The following is a 24,450-nucleotide window of genomic DNA, read 5'->3' as shown; positions in this document are numbered from 1 at the left end:
CCGAGCACAAAAGGCCCAGTCTCTGCTCTGCATTTCAGAGTTTGAAGACCCCGACTTTGCTGCGCTCCCTGGGGAGGGCATTTCCATGCCCGAGCCTCCCGAGGCCCCTCCTACCCCTCACTATGGGGAGACCATCTCATCTTCCCGCTCTAAAAGCCGTCCTGGCCTCCTCCCTACCTCCTCTCCCCCCGGCTTCCAGCCTCTTGCCAAGTCCCGTTGATCTTGGCTTCGTGATGCCTCTGGACCATGTGCCCTTGTCTCCCTGGCATTGCCTGGTGCAGCCCCGGCACCTACCCCGGATCCCTCCAGGCCCTCCCGCCACCAGAGTGACCTTCCTTAGTGCGTGTCTGACAGAGGCCTCCAGAGCTGACGCCAAGTCCCGTGCTGGGCATTGGAAGCCTCGCAGCCCTCCCTCCCTCCTTTTCCAGAGCCCGGCACTCCCCAACGGGAGCTCTCGGTACCCTGGACCGGACGGTCCATTTCTCTGCTCCAGGCATTTTTTCCTGAGCATCCTCTAAGCCTGGGACACCCACTGCTGACCTTCATTTATGTCCCAATTCAAATCCCATCTTTTGCCGGATTTTTGCTGCTTTTCTCAGTTCCTCTTAATCATTTTCTATTTATCCTGTATATAGTTTACCTGTTGTCTTCCCTAAGGGACTGTAAGAGCCTTGAGAGTAAGGACATTTTGTCCACGTTTTGTATCCCTAGAGGCTGGTGCGGTACCCAGCATACAGAAGGCACTTAATAAATGCTTATTCACTCTCATGGAGGCTTGGGCATCTCTCCAGACTCATCCCCTAAGTCACCGGAAGACCGGGTGAGGATCTGTGAGGGGACCGGGAATTTCCTGAGCTAAGAGACACAAATCCTTTGGGCCCTTGTGTATTCCCAGGCTGCCCTGCAGCGGGAGCGGCATCTAACAGAACCAGAAACACCGAGTTCCCCTCCTTCCACATTCTAAACTGCAGGAAGAACCAACCCCCAAACCGTAACTCTGGGTGGGCCGGTAAGACCTCGAGAGCTTCTAACCTTTCAAAACACCGAAACCATTTTAATTTGTATAAGGCGGTAATGGGGTCTGAAACAGATCCGAGACTCACTGACTGGTGAAAACCGCCCATCTGAGGGAAAACCTAGGCTGGCTCCTCAAAAACGCCATCCCTCCCACCTCGTGCTCCTCCTGACTTTTCACTTGGACCAGGAGATCCTTGGCTGACTAGGAGCATTGAAGGGTGGAACATCAATCAGTTCCCATGAACTAAAATCATCAAAAACCTTATAATAAAAATGAAGTGAACACAAGCCAGAGGTTACGTGATCAACTTGCCTCTTGGCTAAAGTATGATCTATTCTTGAAAGTAGTAAGAAAGGGGCAGCTGGGGGGCTCAGAAGTCAGAGCATCATTGTCCCTGGAATCAATCAGATCTGAGTTCAAATCCAGCTTCAGATCCCCTATTAGCTGCGTGACCCTGGGCACGTCCCTTAACTCTGATTCCCCCCCCCCAAAAAAAAAAGTAGTACGTTAGATGAAGAGCTGGCCCTAGAACCTAGGAATATCTGCATTTGTGTCCTGCCTTTGACATATCCTGGCTGTGGAATCTTGGCTAATCAATGGATTCCTCATCGCTCTAAACAAGTCTCTTTAAAGTCTTTTTTTTTTATAACTAGAAAATAAATAAAAAAGTGAAAATTTAGTTAAAAGCTTTTACTGGTATGGGAGAAATATCATAAAACTTTTTTTTTAATGTGAACACATCACTTCACACAATGAAAAACTATTTACAATGTGTTGCTTGCAGTTTGATCACTTGTATGTTCGATAGACAAGTTTGCAGAAATGCTCTGGCAGAAATCACACGTGTCTTAGACAGAGGCTTGAGGGATGGGATCATTTGTCTTCCTCGTACCCCGCGGGGTCTCCCAGAGTGCCCTGGGATTTCAGCGAGCACTGTCCAATTACATTCTCCTTTTTAATTATGGCTCAGCAAGCATCCCCCCAAATCGTCTGTCCCCCTAATACCTCGGATCAGCAGAAAATCACACATCCAGAAGAATGTGTCGGCTCTACCCCCCTCCCCAACACCATTTGTCAAGCCACACCAACTGTAATTGCTTTGTTCGAGAAAAACGAGTTTGTTTCTCAATGGAACTATGATGAATGATCTGTTCTTTGCACTGTTACTGAATTATGACATCTGTTACACAAATATAGCATATTTTGGCCAGTAACATAATTTCTTTTGAAACAATTTATTCGCCTTCACACGCAGAATTGCTACGTACATTCACAGTTGTAATAGACTGTAATGAGATATTCCGATTGTGCTTTAAAATTCCAAACAGCATTGTCCTTAGGGAGTGCAAAGCCAGGGCCTGTCCCGAGCGCCTACAGTTGGTCCTAGAGTTATAAACTCCATAATGACTGGGCGAGTGCTCCCTCATTCTCCGTTCTCGTCGCTGGCTTTTTCCGGGATGACCTCCAGGCTCCTCCTTGTCTTGGGCGCCGAGTCTGCGTTTTCAGTGCCCGGTTTATTCAGTCCACAGGAGACAGCAGCATAATGGATTTGTTTCAGGTTCTCCAAGGTCTCGTTTTTAGCATATTTCAGAAGATCAGCTTGCCCCTGGAAGTACAAAAGCAAAGATATTCATTACGGGCCTTTCTGCAACTGCAGCCTGAAAAGCAGGCAGCTCGTCCGCTGTAACCAAAATATTTTGAGGTAGGGAGATTCTATATTTCTTTCTCCTTGGCATTGCATCCAAACGGTTGGATGAACTTCCAGAAAACAGGAGTCTGTTTTTTCCCAAACTGTTTTTTAATAGCACTTCTGAAGAAGTCTGGGAAATAAAGATGTAATCTGTCTGGGAAGAAAACTCTCCCCACATATATCATTCCCTGACCTTTCGCACTCTCACTTTTCTCTCTTGCATTATTTCTCATCTTCTCCCCCCTCCATTTTTCTTTCTTTTAAAATTTACTTTTTGAAGCCAATAAGAGCTTTCCCCCAAAGATTAAGAGTTGTTACTCATCATTTTATGCCCTGGGAAATATTTCATAACCAAATATTTAGGCTTTTTATGACCCAACAGGACAGTAAGGCTCCCTGAGGACATGGCTTAGCAAGGACGGGGGGGGGGGGGGTTAAGGCCTAAATCTTCTCTTTGCTCATCTCAAAGATTCACTAAAACACATAAATTTCAATTTTTGGTATGGGGATGATGGTGGTAAAAGGGTTCAGTGAATTGTGAGAAAATGAAGTTGCTGAAAATTAGTCTGTAAAATTTATATTAATTTATCTTTTAGTAGAGGGTTCTAAAATATTTTGGCAATTCTATTTCAATATAATTGGTTTCCTTTGTAATCCCACAATTTTATTTTTATATATTTTGAAATATAAAACTTTGATGGGGACTGCCTATAAGTTCTATTAGCCTGCTAAAGAGGTCCACAATGAAAAGAAAAATAAGGTATGTCATCTTATCAGTATTGATGGAAATTCTACTGGTAATAAGACAATAATAAAGATGATCAATGTTTAACACCTTCTGGCTCACAGAGTGCTTTACTACATACATTATCTCATTTGATCTTCAACATTAGACTTGAAGGTGCTATAATTAATCTCCTTTTTATAGACGAAGAAGCAGCTTCTGAGAAGTTAACTCCATGACACCAGACAAGTTATTTAACAATTATCTGAAGGAGACCTTCCTTGCTCTTAAGTACAATATAATTAACCCCTGCACCATGCTGCCTGTGGAGATTATCGCCCCTCTTTATCTTCTCCATCTATTGTCTGTGGCTTCCACACGCTCCTCGTGTAGCATCTACCTAAGGGGCTGGAAGCTGTTGGCACTCCTGATCGGGACAGGAGGCTGGACCCGCTCCCCTTGAGTCCCTAGGCTGGGTCATCCACTTGCAGATGATCCAATGGGTCCCCACCAGTGGGGGCTCACCACGGGGCTGTGGACCCTCTCTCCTTGGCTCCAGGGCTTGGCTAGGCTCTGCCTCCCAGGCTTTCTGGCCATCTTAAAGTTTCATACTTCTGTAGAAGGCCGGGATGGCCCTGCTTATGCCTTGGTCTCACTACCTTACTGGTCCCCCTCCCTCTCTAGCCATATATGCCCTAGATGAGGTTTATTTATAGTTCCTATTTATAATCACCAATTTAGGGTTTTAGAGTTACTATTTACATTCATTAATGGACATTAGTCAGTAAATAGTCATATTAGTGAATGGAAAAGCTGACTTTCCTCAGAACCACACTTTCTGTTTCTCTCCTCTTGGCACTTTTCCTCCTTTCCTTGCTTCCTAACCAGTGTTTTTTTTACTCATACTGTCCCTCTTAATGGACTGTCCCTTAATGGACATCATTACTTTAATTTTTGCTTCATTTACTTCTTCAATTGGTTATTTCCTTCCCTTTTCTTATTATTTTCCTAGAATTCTTTCCAAAAACAATCGGGGACAAATTTATGATGTCCATTTCTATTTGATCTAATACTAAAAATGCTGGTTCAAGCAATAAAGGAAGAAATAGAAATTTAGGGAATAACAGTAGGTAAAGTAATAGCAAAATTACCATCTTTTATAGATAATAATAATAATAATAACAATAGTCTTTGATTTTCTTTACAACCTTCATTCCTTTCCTTTCCCTTTCCTGGAACAATCCCTTCCTTTTCCCTTCAAACATTATGGCTTTCCCCTAAATTGGATTTGTGGAAGAATCAGAGATCCTTTACACTGGAGTCGCTTTAGGTGGTCCTTTCTTAAGTCCTTTATCCTTCTTAAGTCCCTTAAAATCCTTCTATTGACCTGATATCCAATGCACAGAGCCAGCTGCAAAGGATAGGGACAGGTAACAATTACATAATCCTCAGTTTCCCCTCCCTGGTAACCAGCTGCAGGAGAACTGAGTTTTGGTTCCTAGGGGGACAAATTGCAGGGCCATTTTAAGCTGCTGGGAGAGTTGAATGCACACAGTGGTGAGCTATTTACCACTTGCCATTTCTGATTTTCCTGTCATATACAGAGTCCTTTAATTAGTGACTATAAAAAGACCTCCATTCTCTGGCTTAGTTTGGTTGGATACTGCTTTCCTTTTATTCGTTTTCTTTTTTATTTTGCTATCCACTGAACATGTTAATTTAAAAACTTCATTCAGATTTCAAAACCAATGCAAGATATCTACAAATTTCACTAAATGGATGCTCGATTTGAAGACAGTTTTAAATTCTTCCCCCAACATTAATAACACAAAAAATGCATTTTTAATAGTTAGAAAAATAATAATGGCTTTTGCCCAACATAACTTGTAACTAAAGAGAAATATCAATTAAGCTCAAGGTTAAGTCCAGACATCATTATTCAATGACAATCGTTTTCTCCGCTTACACAGACTGTGCCCTGGCTCTGTACTAGGAATGCAAAACTGGTTGAATATTTGAAAAACTATTAGTCTAATTCACTATATTCATAACAAAATAAACAAAAATCATATGCTTCTATCAATAGACACTGAAAAAGCTTATTAAAAAATGTAACACCCATTTCTGTTAAAAACAAACATTAGAACACAGAGATAAGTGAATCTTTCCTTCAAGTGATAAATAAATATCACTAAAACAAAAATCACTATTTATTAAATATATGGGAGATAAACTAGAAACTTTTCCCCTAAAAAAATCAGTGGCAAATTTATGATGTCCACTTCTATTTATAATATTTCTAAAAATACTGGGAATGAGAGAAGAAATAGAAATTCAAGAAATAACGATAGATAAAGAAGTAGCAAAATTAGCAACTTTCATAAATAATAGTAATAATAGAAATGATACATTTACATAGTGCTTTAAGATTTGCAAAGCTTTTTGTATACGTTAATTTATTCAATGAGATTTGATCAGATGATATGAACTAAAGAATATGCTAAAAATTAATGGAAATAATAACTTCAGCAAATTTGAAAGATCCAAAATAAATCTACACAAATATCATCATTTCTACATAATACCAATTAGAACTAGCAAGATGAGAAATTCCATTTAAAATCACTATAGTAAGTATAAAATGCTTTGAAGTCTATCTCTAATGATACAGAGGAGAACTATGTAAATACAACTACAAACCACTGTTTAAAGAAATAAAGACAGACCTAAATAATTAGAAAAATATTATTTGTCCATGAGTAGGAATTCAATAAAATGACAATACTCACTAAATTACTTATTCAATATCATACAAATCAAACTACTAAAGGATTACTTCATAGAACTAAAAATTATAATAACAAAATTCATACAGAGACAAAATGATCAAGAATCTCAAAGGAAATAATGAAAAGTGGAAATAAATGGGGAGGAGCAGTAACATCAGATTTCAAACTATTCTACAAAGCGGTAATTCTCAAAACAGCTCGGTATTGGTTAAAAATATATAGTGATTAATCAATGAAAGAATGAATACACATATACAAAAGCAAATCTAGTATCTAAGTATTTGATATATATGTATTTATATATAAAATATCTCGTATGTATGTGTATGTATGCATATATATATATATATGTTTGTGTGTGTATATATACACATATACATGTAAAGACCTCGGCCACTGGGATAAGGATTCACGATTTGATTAAAAAGTGCTAGGAAAATTAGACAGCAGCATGGAAAAAATAGATTTAGGCTAATACCTCATATGTCAATGCATATGTGACCTAGATATAAAAGTCATCTGCCTGAAGAAATTAGAGAAAAATAGAAAAAATGACCTATCAGCTCTACTCAAGGAAGCAAAGTTTGTGACCAAAAAAGGTAAAAGATCATAGAAGATAAAGCAGATAACTATGATTACATAATATCAAAAAAGTTTTTGAACAAACATCCCAAAAAATTAAATGAAAAATAATTGGGGAAAAAATCTTTGCAAATTCCAAAACGTACAAGGAGCAAATTCAAATTTATAAGAATAAGAGCCATTTCCCAACTGATAAATGATCAAAGAATATAACTACAGTTCTCAAGGGAAGAAATACAAACTATTTATAGCCCTATGGAAAAAATGCTCCAAATTACTACTAATTACAGAAATATACATTAAAAAATTCTGGTATTCAACCTTTTATTAGTTTGAAAAAGATGACAAAAAAAGGAAAACTTAGATATTGAAGGGGCTATGAGAAAATAGGTGCATTGATGCACTGTTGGTTGACCCATGAATAGGTGTAGTCATTCTGGGAAACAATTTAAAATAATATTCAAAATGTTACTAAACAGTGCACATTCTTTGACTCAACTCTACCATTGCAAAGTCTATATCCAAAGAGATCGAAGAAATAACAAAAGTTCTTAAAAGTACAAAAATATTTATAGCAACTCTTTTTGTGGTAGCAAAAAGTGGGACACTAAAGGGATGAGCATTAGTGTAGGAATGATTGAATTAAGTTGTGGTATATGAATGTCAGTCAGAAGGTGATGGAGTGCTACTATGCTATAAGAAATGAGGAAACATGGGAGGACTTGTCTAGCTGTAATTTATATCATATCAATGTTACAAAAACAAAGAATTCTAAAAGCTTTTATGAACTGGCAAAAATGAGAGAATAATTTGTTCAGCAACACTACAATGACAAATTAATTTAAAAACAAATGATCATCCATGATTCCAGAGGACCAAGAATAAAACATGTTATTCTCGCTTTGTTCAGAATGAGAAATATAACTTTATATTCAGCCAAAAAGGGAATTTGTTTGCTTGACTACACATGTTACTGGAAGTTGTTTTTTTCTTTTCTTTTTTAATGGAGTAGAAGGGAGAGAAAAAAAAAGCATTCTATTAATTAAAAAATAGAAAAGAGAAAGCACTAGACATTTTGAACACAGTATGCACTTTTAAATGAGGTCATTGTGCTGTTAGTTTTATTCATTTGTTTTATTTTGTTACAACAGATCTCTCTCATGGATGAGGGATAATCTGTAAGTTTTTTTAAATAAAAGCTTTTTATTTTTCAAAATACATGCAAAGACAGTTTTCAACATTCACCCTTACAAAACCTTGTGTTCTCTATAAATTTCTTAAATTAAAAAAAATATGAGGGAGCTGGTAAATATTAATTAATTTTGGAGAGCATGCCTGAGGGGGGCCCATGAACAATACTAAAAAACACCCTAGATTCTCATGATTTCTTTTAAAAGCAGTCAGTGCCCCTCATATACTTCAGGCTACATTGGGAAAAATAGCTCTGGAGGGGGCACTGCACGTACATGCTTTCTCCCTAGCCAGAGTGTAAGCTCCTTGAGGGTGAGGGATATTTCTTTTTCATTTGTAACGCTAGCACAGTGCCTGGCACATAGTAGATACTTAATAAAGACAATATTTTTTGAGTAATTGCTTGAAATTGCACTTGAAATTGATATCAAAAGGAGACTGTGAGGGAGAACAAATGGGAAATTTTATTCTCAAAGGCCTCAGATTCAAATGAAATTGTTTATTTTTTTATAAGCAGAAACGGGGTCAGTCCCAAACATTATGACTATGAGAGAGAATTCAAAATGGGAGATTTGAATCATATCTATGATGTTCCTGTTTAAATGTTGATGTTTGAGCTCAACAAGAACATTATGTAAATTAGCCAAGATGAGACACAAAATCAGTAAGTGGGTGAGGGTGCTGAAGTTGGAAACTGATAATATTCAATAACATTCTTGACAAAATGATGCCGAAAAGGGCATCTACTGAATATGTATGAGTTAGGAGTAAGAATAATGAGGAAAGAATGAAACAATATTTGAAAACAACAATAATAACAAATGGCTAGGAAGGCTTAATTTCATCAGAACCCTTGGAATGTGATGCACTGAGAAGAAAGGCTATTTATCTTAGATTAGAAAAGAAATGGTTGAATACTTGTTCTGTTCCCTGAAAGTCCAGAGGATGACAAGTTAAAATGAGATTCATTCAGCCCTTTCAAATCAGACTGTCAACAACTGAATGTCAAAATTAGAAATGGCAGTCAATTATATATGCAAAGTGTGCACCCCCAGTGTGGCTGGAACGGCTGCTTTTTTCACTTTGCAAAACGATAACATGCATTTTTAATGGGATGATATCTATTTAAGACTCAGTATCTAAATTCCCTATTTCATTTACCCCTTAGACAATTTTTTCCCATTGCCTCTTCTCAAGGCTAAGCTTTGCATAAGTAATAATGATTCATGGGATCAGGTAGAAAACATCCATAGATAATGAAGGAAAATGGGAAATAACATTGGGTTTGGTGCAAGTCCTGTCTCCATCCAGGAGTCTTCCAAGCCAGGAAGTCCTGGCTTTTTGACGTCCTTTTTTTGAATCTCATCTGTACAATGGGGGGATTGGATCAATGACCTCTAAGGTCCTTTCTAGATCTAAGGGCGTGCTCCTATGACCTGGTTAATATTCCTGGGATTAAGGAGACCCTTGGGGCACTCTGTTTGGAGCCTGGGAGAAGTCCCTGAGGCAGCAGAATAAAAGTTCAAACCCCACTTCAAACATAACAAGCCTACACCCCTGGTAGGTCACTTCACCTGTCTGCCTCAGTTTCCTCATTTGTAGAACGGGGTTAATGAAAGCCCCTATCTCCCGGGTTGTTTGTCCCTCACTTGTTCCAGAATATCAAACATTGGTAAAGTAATTTGTGAACCTCAAAGCTAAACGAGGCAAAGGGTTCATATCATCAGGATGATGGTGCCGTGGATGGGACACACCACATTTATAATCTGCTTTGCTCACAACTGTCCAGCAATGACTCAAGTACTGCTAGCCCCATTTCACAGATGAGGAAGCTGAGGATCAGCAAACTTGTGCTTCTCTGGTAATTGAGCAATTGGATGCTCCTGAAAATAAAGACCATGACCCCCACAGTGGCTATCAATTCAGAGGATTCTTTAAAGTTCATAAAGCACTTGACAAATACTCTCATTTAGTCTTCATAACAGTCCTGAGAAGTAAGTGCTTATCATGGAGAGGATGATTCCCATTTTACAGATGAGGAAACTGAGGCAGGCAGAGGAGAAGGGACTTCCCTGGGGGCAACTGGGCCAACACATCTGGAGGGTTTTCATTCCTAGAAACTGTGGGATTCTGCCCTGTTTGGACCCACAAGTGACTTAATCTGAGGGTTTGTCCTGTATTTGGTCACTATACTCAGAGCTATGTAGTGATCCCAGGAGGAAATCATCAAAGGTTCTGGTTCTGATCCACAGAAACTATCTGGCAGAGATGGGCCCGTGGCACCCTCCAGGTCCATGCTGCAGCTAGCACCATGACTGCTGTCTTGTGTTTCAGGGCCAGTGCAGATCCCTTCGGCTTGTGTGCCCACAGCTGTGACTCATAATGAAGATGCAGAGAATTTCTAAGAAGCATTCAGTATGGCTTTCCAAAGTAAGAAAGGACAGAAGGAAAAGAGGGAGGGACAGAGGGAAGGAAGGAAGGAAGGAAGAGAAGGAAGAGAAGGAAGAGAAGGAAGAGAAAGAAGAGAAGGAAGAGAAGGAAGAGAAGGAAGAGAAGGAAGAGAAGGAAGAGAAGGAAGGAAGGAAGGAAGGAAGGAAGGAAGGAAGGAAGTGAGGAAGAGAGGAGAGAGAGAAGGAGGAAAGGAAGGAAGGAAGTCCAGGAAGAGGAAAGGAAGGACATAAAGAAGAAAAGAAGGAGGGAAGGAAGGACAGAAAGAAGAAAGGAAGGGAAAAGAAAGGAAAGAAAAAAGAGGGAAGAAAGGAAGGAAAAACAAAGGAAGGAAGGAAAAACAAAGAAAGGAAATTAGGAAGGAAGGAAGGAAGGAAGGGAGGGAGGGAAGGAAGGAAAGACAGAAAGAAGAAAGGAAAAAGGAAGGAGGGAAGTGAGGGAAGGAAGGATGGAAGGAAAGAAGGAAGAAAGGAGGAAAGGAAGGAAAAAAGAGAGGGAGAGAGGAAAAAGGAAGGGAAAAAAGGAAGGAAGGAAGAAAGACTCTGACTAAACACCTAAAGTGGATGTAGGGTGAGAGAGGTCAGTAGAATGACCAAGAGGAAAAAAGCCTGGAATTCTGTTCCTCCCTCCCAGCAACAACCATTTGCTGGCTCCAGCACCCCCTCACTTCCCATCCCACCCCCAGTTCTGCTCTAATTCTTCTCCTCTGAGAGTAGAAAAGCTCTGGAGAGCAGAGCAGGGCAAGGGAAGTGTTCTACTTAATTCTGTTTTATCTAATCAACCTTCTGGCTAATCCCTCTAAGACCTCCCTGAAACCCACAAGCTCAGCTCAATTCCCCTTTATTCAATCACTTTTCCCCGGACTAATTCTCCTAAGGCCTCCCTCTGTCCCTCAGGCCCTAAAATAACTTGGCCATGAAGGCTGGGAGGAAGAAGAGGCTTGACCCCAACTGACTTCCCCAGGGAAGCTCAAAGTATCCTTCTGGGAGGAGACCAAAATTGTTGCTTTCTTCCTTTGGTTCCATTTGTTTGGAACCAAAGACATTAGGGATGTCTGTCTCCATCTCTTGATATTGCCTAAATATTTTGTCCTGCCATGTTAACGGTCCATCTTTTTCCTTGTCCCATATTCCTTTGAGAGAGAGTAAACTAAGAGGGTGTTGGGAGATGGCAGGAGAACCAGCAGATTATTTGTACTGCTAAAGAGTTTTCTACACTGGGAATTCCCTATACCAGTGAAAGAACAGGTCGGATCTAATCCCTCTCACAGCAAATTGTCAACCATTCTTCTCCTAACATTCTTTATCCCACTTTGGGCCATTCTGCTTGGCCACTCACGGAACAGAACAGTGTGACGTGGGTTAGAAGTTGGGTATCATACGAGAAGGTTCTATCTTTGTGAGATAATCAAAATGGGGTTCCAAGCTTAATTCTGCTATTAATTTAAAACTTGCCATTTCAAGACAAGTTTCTTTTCAAAGTCGGTGAGGAATACAGCTCTTAGTGACCATTCTTCCCAGGGAACATGTCAGGTAGCCCTAAATCAAGGTTTAGCCCTTGGAAGATATTCCTCCAATTCCTCCAGCTCACAAGTAATTTAAAACCAATCAATGGCTCCAGTATCGACAGCATTTTCAGGTTTTACAAAGAGCTTTCCTCACCAGGAAATGGATAATGGAAGTATTAGTATCCTTACTTTACAGATTAGGAAACCAAGAAAGAAAAAAGACTGAAATGATTCACACAGACTTGTCTAAGAAGCCACAAAAGTCAGGTTTGAAATGGAGGTGTTCTAATACCAAATCTAAAGAGCTTTTTGACCTATGCCATGTCTTAAGAAGATCCATAATTCCCTTAGTGTGTATATCTTCTTTATCTGTAGATAAGTATGAGTTGGTATGGCCAAAAAGATCCAAGAGTCAGAGCTAATCTAAGTGGTGGTAAACATTTTCTTTTGCTGGCTTTTATTTTCACAGTCCATTTCCTTTGTCCTCCTGTTTTAGATAATTCATTGGAAAGGGGGGGGGGAGAAAGATGTGGGGAGTCCAGGCTACATAGATGATCCTTCAGACATGAAGTAGAAATCAGCCAGCGCCATCATTCCCTTAACACATATAAACAAAAGGATGATTGCTCCCTGTCTCAAATGGACTTTCCCAATGAAGGCACCCCCTGCTCTTTGTGAGGCTGTGGAAGCTATTTGTGTAAATGAGGGTTACTCATGTATTTCATACCCTTCTTTCCTTTTATTTTCCTAACACAGAAAGATTTTTCAAATTGCTCCAAAAAAAGTAATACAGTCAAAGATTTAAAGATGTGGAAACTGACGTAAAAAAAAGTTAAATATAAATCATGGTGAGTCAGAAGAAAAAGTGAGGAGGAGAAACTCATATTCCTTAGTTCTAATCATGGGCTTGATCTGTAAAGAATGCTACTTGGGCTAATGGAAAGAAGAGTTTGATAAGGAGACAGGCCAGGAGACAAAGCATTAGTTCCAGCTCTGCTACTAACTAAGCTGTGTGACCCTGGACAAATCAACCTTTCCGATATCTTTTTCTTATCTGCAACATGACAGGATTGGACTAGATCATTTCCAGTGGCCTTTCTTGCTCTACAGGTTTATGATTCTAATCATTTAATTACAGAATAAATCTACTGTGGAGAAGGGAATGGACTACGCAAATGTCTAGAAAAGGAATGATGGGTTACGAAATGACCACTTTTTAAGGCTAGACTTTATAGAACATACTCCAGAGCTTCATTACCACTTGGCTCATCATCATGGCAAGAATTTGGATTTAATACAGGTCAACTCACATTTTCTCCAAAATATTAACTAAAAGCAAGAATTTTGTAAAAAAAAAAAAAAAAAACAAAACATTTTTTTTCCTAAGGATCTAAGATTGGTCCTGCTTTTCCATTCCTTACTTTAATTAAATAAAAACTATTCATCTATGTTCCATTTCCCCTCTGATACACACAATTAAGTCAGCCAAAACCCAAAAGATAAAAGTCAGTCAGTTATCATTTATTAATGTGCCAGGCACTGGGCCAAACTCTAGATTAGATTATGGATAAGAAAGAATTTGAATAAAAATGACAAGTATAACATGACTGTAAGACAAAGGGGTAGGCTTGTAAGTGCTTAAAAATGGAATTTAGTTAAAGAGAAAAGTGTAGTGAACAGATAAGTTTTCAGGATGGAAAATGGCTACTAACTTTACAAAGATTAATGCTGGTGTGGAGACCATTCATTTGGAAAAAAAGATCTGGTGTTTTTACATAATTGAAAACTTTATATTTTAAGATATCTTTAACCAATGAGAACGTTTTTTATGCTGATAACAATGTGCTGATTTTTTAAAATGGTAAATCAGGCAAGTCCCCCAGATCTAGGGAAGGAGAGCAAGTCCAACATAACCCCAGTACATGCTGACATGAGAGCAGGGGCTCTTTTGTTTTAGGGGTGGCGGTTATTGCCTTTCTTTGTATCCTCAGTGCTCAGTCAGAGCCTGGCATGCAGTAGGCACTTAATAAATGCTTGTTGACTTGATCTGAAGAGCCTTGAGATGTACTCTATGAGCATGAGTAGAAGGAACTGGAAAAGGACTTAATGGAGAAATGCTAGGTCTTCCGAATCAGAGCCATGACTGCTGTTAAAAAGTAAGATACAGGGAGAAGCCATCCAAGGAGTTCAATCAGGGGATGTGGAGTAAACATACTCTACCTTTCAGTTGCTGAGAGCACTCAGCTGTCAAAGGAGCCTTCAGGCCATTCAGTCCAACCTTTTCATTTTATAAATTAGGAAAGTAAAGCCCATAGCACTTGATCACCTTTCCTAGGGTCACACAGTTAGCAAGGAGCTGAGAAAAGATTCTCTCTCCATCCCATTACACTGGTCAACAGTTTAGAGATGTTGAGGCTATTGGTTTTGGAGTATAAGATTCTTTGGCAACCTTAGCCCACATAGCTTCAGTAGGGAAATTGGTGGAAGTCACATTGCAAGAAATTAAAGAGAGTACATAAAGTGGAAGCAGCATGTAGAGATAATTTTTTGAAGGTCAACAGAGGAAGGAAGATAAAAATTCAGACTCAAAGCTGGAAGGAATCTTAGAAGACATCTCATTTTGCTGATAAGCTAAGGACCACAGATCTTGTCCAAAGTCACAAACTTATTAAATGTCAATTAACTAAGCAGATTTGGACTAAGGGAGATTTGGATCCCATAACCTGTTCTCTTTTTTTGGTTTGTTTGTTTTTGTTCTTTCTCAATAATATTTTACTTTTCTAATTACACGTAAAGCTAGTTTTCAACATTCATTTTTGTAAGAATTTGTGTTCCAAATTTTTCTCCCTTCCTCTCTTCTCTTCCCCCTCCCAAAGACAGCAGTCAACCTGTTCTCTTTCTACCATATCATGTAGCTTCAGTATGTTGGGGAAAGCAGGGGTTAGGAGAGGTTCTGTTTTTATTTTTTTAAATACAGTGTCGGACCTCATCATGTGGGTAGGTAGAAGGTAAAACTCCTCCGGAGAAAGAGGAAATTATTAAGGGGTAACAAAGGTTAGAATCAAGGGCCTAAAGTGAAGCGGTAGCCTTTGGTGAGATGGGACTATGCAATATGCTCCCTCAGGTCTCAAGCCGTGGGACCAGGCTGGTTAGGGAGTCAGTCAACAGTGAAACCAAAATTCGTTTTCTTTGTGAATTTTTGGGGCTGCTGTTTACTGAGCTGTAACTCACTGGACTTGAAGCAGATGATTTTGAGATAGAAGGAACATGTGGAAGAAAGGAGGGGGAAGGTGTTAGAAGAAATTTGGAAAGTGATTTCATTGATTAAGCGAAAGAGCTTTGAGTGGAAAGAGGGACTTGGGCTGGAACCAAACACGAAAATGATTCTGAGTCACAGAGACAAGAGACCAAACTTAAGGGGTTGGGAGAGGAAATTATAAGAGGCAGCTGTGATAATGTTGTCGCAGTCTGGATTTCAGCAGAGCAGAAAGCCACGGAGATGAAATGGCTGAGAGGAGCCCGGCATTTTAATTGGCCCAAGTCCTGAACGAAAATGACTCTGGTGGATTATCTGGGTTCACGAGGCATCGGACTGCAAGTACTAAACTGGAGGCAAAACAAGAGGAAAGCTCCGGTGTGCACCACATATTCCTCCAAAATGTCAACAGCTCACCGAGGTTCTAGGCCGGCTCTTTAAAAAGAACGGGGAGCTCTGTGGAGCAAGGGACCTTGACTCTGACAATTAAATAGGAGGGTTTGAGCTCTGGGAAAGCAAGGCCGTCCTCTAAATGAGAGACTGGAGAAAGGAGAATGGGTGGCTTGAGAGTCAGGAGAGACCGTGAGATCTTTTGGTTGGACAGATGAGGAAACTGGGAACCTGTGAGATTCGGGGACTTCTTTAGCATGACACAGCTAGAATAGGCATCTGAACCAGTCTGACTCAAAGGATCTCATATCTCCACTGTATCAGACACATCTTGCCTAGGCTAGGGATTCTTAACTTGAGGTCTATGAGCTTGTTTTTTAAAAAATATAAAAATTTTAAAACATATTTTAAATTTAAAAAAATTTTTTTAAATACTTAAAATATCAAAAAACTGTCTTTCAATATAAAAGGTTTCTTTTGAAATCCTATGTATTTAAAAACATTCTTTGACTAAGGGTCCCAGACCCCAGACAGCAGCTATGCAGAGTAGGGGCCTGATGGATTGAGTGCTGTGCCTAAAGTCAAAAAGACCATTAAACGTGGCTTTCAGACACTTACTGGTAAGTGGGATGTTCACCTCTGTCTGCTCGGTTTCCTTAACTTGTCAAACAGGAATGAGGATGACACCCACCTGCCAGGGGCGTTGTATGGATCAGATTGTAAAGCATGCAGCAGACTGCCTTTCCCATAGCGGGTCCCATATAAATGATAGCTATCATCATTATTAGTCTGCCAAAGGGGCTCATTGTACCCAAAAAGGCAGGAACCCCTGTTGTGGCACTCATAATATTGAAGACCCTGATAAGGGAATTTCTGATGAGGTACAGGGTGGATTCAGTGGCCCTTGTCCTTTCCAGCTCTAAGATGCTCTGGTTCTGGTACTGTGGAGTACCAAAGATCCCCTTCCTCATTTCTCTCCAGTGAGAAGAATATTACAGCAGTTGCTTCTATCTTTTAAACTATTCAATTATATCTGAGCAAGCACAGGTTGGCTAATTTTTTGGCAGTTGTAATCATTATTCTCTAATCAATAACATTTCGTATCCAAACCACAGGGACCTATTAATGTTAAAATATTCTGGAAAAAAAGATGGCAGAATGGTTGTGGGGTCCATCCCGAGGGAGGGAGGAGGATCTGAGTTTGGCTGGGTTATAGACTCGAGTGGCCAGTGATGCTCAGGGTCAAGGATACACAAAGGAGCAGGATGAGCGCCCGGGGCACCAGTGGGACAAATCTGGGCAGCAGCAGAGCAAATCCCCGGTTACCTTGAGGATGGTGATGTTCCAGGTAAAGCTCTCCACTGCCTTCTGAAGCTTCCTCTCCTTCAAGCCTTCCTTTGCCCCAATGGTGTGCAAGTGTTCGTGGAACTCCATGGCTGAAAGGAAGAGAAGGAATGCATGATTTCTGGCTGTCAGGACGCTTCCCCAAGCACAATAGCCATCTTGAAGAGAGGACTGCCCAGTGACTATCACTCTGGGTTCAGAGTCCACATATGGCCTTTAACCCTGATGGTTCAAACAGTTTACATCTATTAAGCACAACTGCTGGGTGCCTAAGACAGGTGGGAACAAGAGGTCCCTGCCTTCAATGAGTGTCCAATTTAAGCATATGGGCTGGAGGCAGTTGAAGCCCTCATTCAGCACTTACTCTATCTAAGGGCCAGAAATAGAAAAAGGAGAACTATTAATAGTTCCCCCCACCACCACCACACTGCTGTCGAAGGCCAAATTTTAAGTCAGGTCATCCTAACTCCAGACCCAAGATCTATCTACTTTGACTCCAGCTGCTTGATAATATCTACATTCTATAAGGCTTGTGATGTAAATGCACCATACAACCCTCAATTCTCTCTTTTTATTTTAATAGCCTTTTATTTACAGATTATATGTATGGGTAACTTTACAGCATTAACAATTGCCAAACCTCTTGTTCCAATTTTTCCCCTCTTTCCCACACCCCCTCCCTCAGATGGCAGGATGACCAGTGGATGTTAAATATATTAAAATATAAATTAGATACACAATAAGTTTTCATGACCAAACCGTTATTTTGCTATACAAAAAGAATCGGACTCTGAAATATTGTACAGTTAGCCTGTGAGGGAAATCAAAAATGCAGGCAGACAAAAATAGAGGGATTGGGAATTCAATGTAATAGTTCTTAGTAATCTCCCAGAGTTCTTTCACTGGGCGTTGCTGGTTTAGTTCATTACTACTCCATCGGAACTGATTTGGTTCATCTCATTGCTGCAATTCTCAATATTCAATACCAGAACTTGCAAATCCAAAGGCTCCAAACTTAATTCAAAAAAAGAAATTCCAAAAAAAGTTTTGGAAAAGAGCAGTTAGAGTGGAATGAGTGTATAGTATTTCCAGGTTGACAACTGCAAAGGGAGGTAGTCTACTGAATTTGTTGGCTTCTTGTTAAATGTCAATAGCATTAACTTATAGCCATGTCTATGCACAGCATTTTTGCACTAGAAATGTTGAAAGCAATTTTTTTGCAAAGACCCAAGCAAGCTTCCTTTAGTGACTATATATCATCTGATTAACTCTCATTACTATGCACAAAATTAATTTCTGACACAAAAGTTTAATTACTTCTTGAATGATAAGGGATTATTATTAATGCTGGAAATTATGCCAGAGATAACAAGATACCTACTAAATCTTAAACCTCTTTAATAATTTATGATCTCAAGTTTTGATATTCTTCTAGTTTAATCTTCTTTAAATAATTATGCATTTTCTCCTAAATTTTCAGAGAAATCATAATTACTTGAAGACAGCCATCTAGTTACTCAGTGTCAACTACACTCCCTCTGAGGGTTCAGAGTGTAGGGAACAGCATATCTTGTCCTTTGCTCTTAGATGAGTAAAAAACTCAATTTCATGTGACACAGTTTATATGATGATGTTTGTGCAAACTACCAATAATCCACCCCCCCCTCACCGATAGTCACCACTATCATTAATCACACAGGTAGCACTTTAAAGTCTGTGAAGCACTTTGCAATTACTATCCCTACCACAAGATATAGGTGCTATCATGAATGCAGTCTTTATTGATTAGGAAAATGGGGTAAAGAAATTGTCATTTGCCTGAGGAAGATGCAAATTCAGATCTTCCTGCCTCTGAGTCTCACACTGTCAACTATACTCTGTAGCTGCCTCTTTACATTTATATAGTCAGAAATTAAATGACTAACTATTTCTAAAACTTTAGATTTTTTAAAAAGTATTTTTCAGTACAGATGAAGGGAAAGATACCATTTTCCTTCGCTGATGAGGAAGAAATCTATTTGGTTTTGATACAACAAATACTTCTTAATAGATACCCAAACCATTCCTTTTAGAAAATCCATTCCCTGAAAAAGTAGTAAAATTTTTCATTATTAACCACAAGGAGACATGTAGCCTTTAATCTTAACATTATCTTAACATAATCTTAACATTACAGTACTAATGCTGATAGTTTTTATAAAACCAGTATTCCATAGCTATTCTATATACATTGTAGTAGTAATCACCCTACAGATTATATTTCTGGTCCTGCTTGCTTTACTTTTCATCAAAGTCTTCTATGATCCTCTGAATTTCTATACTTCTCTATTGCTTTTTATACTCTAATTATTTGTACTATATTTATACTATAATATTTCATTATTTCTTCTCCCCCCTCTCTAGGATATACCTTTATGTTCTTAACTTTTTATTCTTGTAAAAAAAGTTGTGTTTTTTGTTCTTTGTTTTTGTTCTTACTTTGCTATAGTTCTAAATCTATAAAAATAATTTGAATAGTATTTTCATTTTTACCATGTTGGGTAGCATATCTGTTGATTGCCTAGTCAAATTGAGTAAAATCAACAAATATGAGTTGATTAAGCACTCACTATGTACCAGGCACATGTATCATTCACATCCAATGCCATGATTGCTAAATTTTTTCCCCTTCAAATCCTGGCATAATATTTCTTCTTTTTTTCTCTTTTTCTTCTTTTAAAAGGGGGTGGGGAAAGAAAGAATGACATCACAATTACATATGTGTAATTGCTAATGCACTGAACAATTGAATTCCAGACCTCTTTTGCCTTGCCTTTGCTAGCCAAACTCAGAAATCTGGTCTTTTCTTTTCTTTTCTTTTTCAGAATCAATATTCTATCACTTAAAATGGCTTTTTCAGATAATTCCCTCCCAGATCCCACCACCCCTTCCATATGTACCCTCCTCATTCTTATTCTAATTCTTTGCTTACTTTGTTGAATTTCTATAATTATAACCTTTTAAAATCTTAGCTTGCCTCATATTACATTTTTTTCTTTCTTTTATCATTGCCGATGGATAGCTTTGAATAATCCTGATTGTAGCTTCTTGATATATATATATATATATATATATATATATATATATATATATATGATCTGTCTCTTCTTAGCTGCTCACAGGGGTGAGCTGGCAAATATTTAACAACCAGCTGTCTGGAAAAAATGTATATACAATATGCTTTTAAGTTTAATCTGAATTGCTAACAGTTTTCTATCAGTTTCTTACATCTATAAACAACAAAACAATAAACAAACCTTTATTTGTAGTGCTTGCCAGTTTCTAAGATTTATCAAATGTTCACACTAAAAATTTAACAATTGACTCTTAGCAATCCAGTTCAAGCTGGCCCTATCATTCCTCTGAACGTTTATGATATTTTCTCTTTGAACTGGAATATCTTAAGCTTGAAACTCAAATTTCTGGATAAATTTAAATGGAAAATTCTTTCTGGTAGTGACCTGTGGATTCATTACAACTGCACATTAAGCTCTGACTCTACAACTTAGAGTCGATTTTTTTTTGAATCCTGAAACATAGTTCTCACTTTTTGTTATGTTTCGTTGTGTTTCATTTTGTCCTTCTGGATTTCTGATAATTTTCAATCTGATTTTGTAGGAGTTATTTTTTTAACAGCAGTTATCTCATATATTATCTGCTAGTTATATCTTGTGACTTCCCTCATATATATTTTTATTATATCATTGAATTTTTGAGTCATTTTTTCCATTCACTTTTTCAGGGTGTCTACTGCTTTTCCAAAATTTTCAGGCTTTAGTCCTAAGCCTTCAATATTCTGTCTGAATTTTTCATTAAAAATTCAACTTCCATTCCTAACTTTTTTGTTCAGTTCTCTTACATGGTTTTCTAGCCATGCTTAGAATTCTTGTGGCTCTTTCATTCTCTTTTCAGACATTCCATTTTCAATTTTTTTTTCATGTTTTATCCAAGGATTTTCTCACCCCTAGGATTTTTTCATTGCATTAGGAATTTTTCTTTGGTAACTCATCCCCCAAAGCTTTCAATTGTTTGAGTGTTTTTGTTTTATTTTTTTTCCATAGTGGTTTCCCAAAGTGGCCTTCTTTTACCCTCTTTTAGATCTCCCCCAACTCCACCACTCTGGTTTATTTTATGTCTTCTAGCTACTTAGGAAACTAACTTCTCATCTGAAAATTCTCAGGTAGTATTGATGATTCTAGGGGAAACTTAACAGTGATGAGGTCTCCTGGTCTTAGAATGCTTTTGTTATGTCAATGATTCTAAAGTCTTCTGGCCTTAAAATAGTCCTACAAACTTTGCTGACTGTCAGATAAATGACTGGCTGGTCAATGATAACCAGATTCCTGAGGCAACAGTGAACAGACCACCCCTTAGTTCTATGTCAGGGCCATAAAATGAGCCAATAAGTGACAGGAAGAACCGGACAAATTTGTCTCCTTATTCCTGGTTCTTTGCTAAATCCTTTTGGAACTCAGCCGCTTAAATGTTATAATTACAATAAGCTTTTCCCCTTGACTTGGAAATGACTTCAAGCCTGCAAATACTTTTGAGACAACTCACAACACTGGTCTGTGACCCCAGCCTCCTGGGGTCTCCTCTTGAACCTCAACAGCATTAGAGTAGACCAATACTGCTTTACTTCTTTTTCTCATTTTCTGCGTGACCTTAACCCTAGTAAGACCAGGTGCATCAGTCGGTGCAAAAATATTCTTGATCCTTCAAGATATTTTCAAATTCAGTTCTTCTTAAGCAAGGCCCCTTACATCTCTGGCCCTCAGTTTTCTCATCTTTACAATAAGAAGGTTGGACTACTTCATTAGAGTTCCTTCCAAATCTAAATTTTATGTTCTTACCATTGAAATATCCTAAAGATGATTATTTTTCCTTATTCTTTGAACTTACTCACTTTGGGGCATAGAACAAAATGAGGAGGTTTTATTATTATAAATAATAATTAGAAATGTACAGAAATAAAATAGATCGTCTTGAAGGTGATGGGTTCTCATTGGAGGCTGGATCACCACCTGTCAGCAGGGTGTAGCAGTGGTTAGACCCAATCTTTAGGTCTGTCTGAGAAATGAATTAGCAAGTCACTTAAATTTTCTCAGTCTGTTACCTAATCTACAAAACGGGGACTATGTGCTATTATTGTCTATAATATTATACTATAAAATTGTGCTGTAATAATAGCACACCTACTCCCAGGGTTGTAGTGAGGAGCAAAACATTTCTAAAGTGCTTTGCAAACCTAAAAGCACTATATAAATACTAGTCATTATTGTCATTGTTTTATGTATAGTGGAGTTATGGACTGGACTAAACAGTCACTTATATACCTTTCAAGTATGAAATTCTATGATATGAATTCAATAACTACTTATTAAACATCTGATGTGTGCAAAACACTGTGTAAGACAAAGGGGATACAAGCAGAAACGCAAAAACAGACTCTGCCCTCAAGGGGTTACATTCTTTTGGGGGACTAGCAGCTCTCCAGGTCAGCTGATCCCTATTAACAGTCAGATTTCAAGACTGGGACTCTGCTCCTTCCACCCCACTTGAATTAACGCAATGGCTCCTTTAAAAGCTGGCTTGAGAGTGATCTCCTCTCAGGCAACTACCCAATGGCCACTGTCTCGCTCCCAACACCTTTAGCACAGAAGCATCTAGTGTCCACTGCACAGAAATGTTCTCTAGCGGATCTCTGTATGCATCTTGCATTTCCTTAGAGTCTAAGCTTTCTGAAGACAGTTTTGTGCTCTCCGAGGTCCTGAAAAAAGGACCAGATCCGCAGCATGGGGACTTGATGCATATTTAGGGAACGTTCCCTAGATACAGCTGGTGTCTGTTGTGGGCCAGAGCTCTGAACCTGAAACAAGGTACTAAGTCAGTGGGATTGATAGAGACAATGGGTATCTAGGGTAATGTGGTTCCGTATGATGGATTTAATCCTACAACAAATAATGGTTTCCTATTGATATAATGATTGGTGTATGCTCAGTGTGGAGCATATAAGCAGGGACTGAGAGCCACAGAGGACAAGCGCACTAGAAGCAGACTGGAGGCTGAGGCACAGGCAGGACCTGGGACTCAGATTCATTCATCCCATCTCACACCCTGGGGGCAGGCCTGTCCTCCTGTGATTCCTCCACTGAAACCAAGCTCCAGAAGCCTTCCAAGAAAGCTAGCCGGGGCCCAGAAAAGGAGACAGGACTGAAAGAGACAATAAAAGATTTGGACTTTAACCTGGCTGTTCTTGTGGTGATTACTCAACTGAAAGGAAGGCTGCTCCCAGAGACCCCAAGAAAATCTCAACAGAGAACATTACAGGTGCCCTGGTCTGACCCAAGGTGCCAAGTCATTCTTAGTTACTTGATTTTTTTTGAAGTGATTGGTACCTTGCTTCTGCCTTTCACAACTGAAATAGAGCTTTTATTTTTAAAGCCAGGAGCAGGCAGGTCATTCATTGCCTCCATTGTTTTATACCTGAGTGCAAAAAGAAAACAAACAACAAAACTCTTCCCATTTTGAAGGGTTTTGCAATTTCCAATGCATCTGTCCCACCATATGGTAAAATCAGTTCCTGTATAACTTAGCTATTTAGGGCTCAACTAAAGGATTTATGGCAGAATCAACTGTGTTAAGATCCTAGAAAGAAAAATGATTAAACAGGCTTTTTTTAGCTTTGACACTTAAAGTGCAAATTCTAAGAACATAATAATTATCATCAAAACTGACAGGTGAGGGAGCATTGGAGGTCACGCAGGGAATGAGAAAAGGGAGTGAAGCAGTACTGGTCTACTCTAATACTGTCTGACCACCATCTCTGGTGGTCAGAGAGTTGGCATTGGAGCCAAGAGGACTTGAGTTCAAGTACCATCTCTGGCACGGACTGACTGTAGGGATCTTGGAAAAATCATTTAACTTTGAAGTTTTTTAGACTACAAACTGCAGAGCAGGTGTTGATCTGCCCTGGAAGGAGACATTTCTTAGCAGAAGCAGCCTCTAGACCCCAGCTTCTTAAACTGTGGTTCATGAGCCTATACAGCATCTCTTAACTGAAATTTTGATTTATTATCAGTAAATGAATTTAATATTTCTTACTGTATTTTATATATACCCAGGGTCACATAAAATTTCCCAGGCAAAAAGGGGCCAAAAGAAGAAAAAGTTTAAGAAGTCCTGCTCTAGAGGAAACCACAAGTCTGTTAAAAAAAATCTACCAAACAAAAGTGACATACACATTGTCTCATTTAAATTACACCACACCCTGAAGGAGAGGAATTGGGGTTATTAATAAGCCCATTTCACAGATGAAGAAACCAGTCATCCAATGTTTCCCACAACTAGTAAATGTCAGAGATGATATTTGAACCCAGGACTTGCTAAGATTAAATCTGGCAATTTAACCACTACAATAAAATTTGTTATTGTGCCACAAGATCCCTGCTAGTGTAACTCATGAATCCCCT

The 24,450-nt window shown here is 38.9% G+C and overlaps 1 protein-coding gene across 2 annotated transcripts in view; it reads right to left on the bottom strand.

Moving 5' to 3' along the window:
- Nucleotides 1–1,693: 1,693 nt before the first annotated feature.
- PLCL2 (phospholipase C like 2) overlaps nucleotides 1,694–24,450 on the bottom strand; it is a 211,649-nt gene continuing 188,892 nt past the window's right edge. For both annotated transcript variants that reach the window (XM_031940317.1, XM_031940318.1), the window contains exons 6-7: nucleotides 16,922–17,031; nucleotides 1,694–2,624 (exon numbers count right to left, since the gene is read on the bottom strand). In XM_031940317.1, the coding sequence (XP_031796177.1) occupies nucleotides 2,442–2,624; nucleotides 16,922–17,031 (293 nt within the window). In that variant the 3' untranslated portion in view covers nucleotides 1,694–2,441. The remainder of the gene's footprint in view (nucleotides 2,625–16,921; nucleotides 17,032–24,450) is intronic.

The sequence above is a fragment of the Sarcophilus harrisii genome, chromosome 5, assembly GCF_902635505.1.
Source record: "Sarcophilus harrisii chromosome 5, mSarHar1.11, whole genome shotgun sequence".
NCBI lineage: Eukaryota > Metazoa > Chordata > Mammalia > Dasyuromorphia > Dasyuridae > Sarcophilus > Sarcophilus harrisii.
Note: the sequence above shows the minus strand (reverse complement) of the source record. Positions and strands in the feature narration are given on the sequence as shown.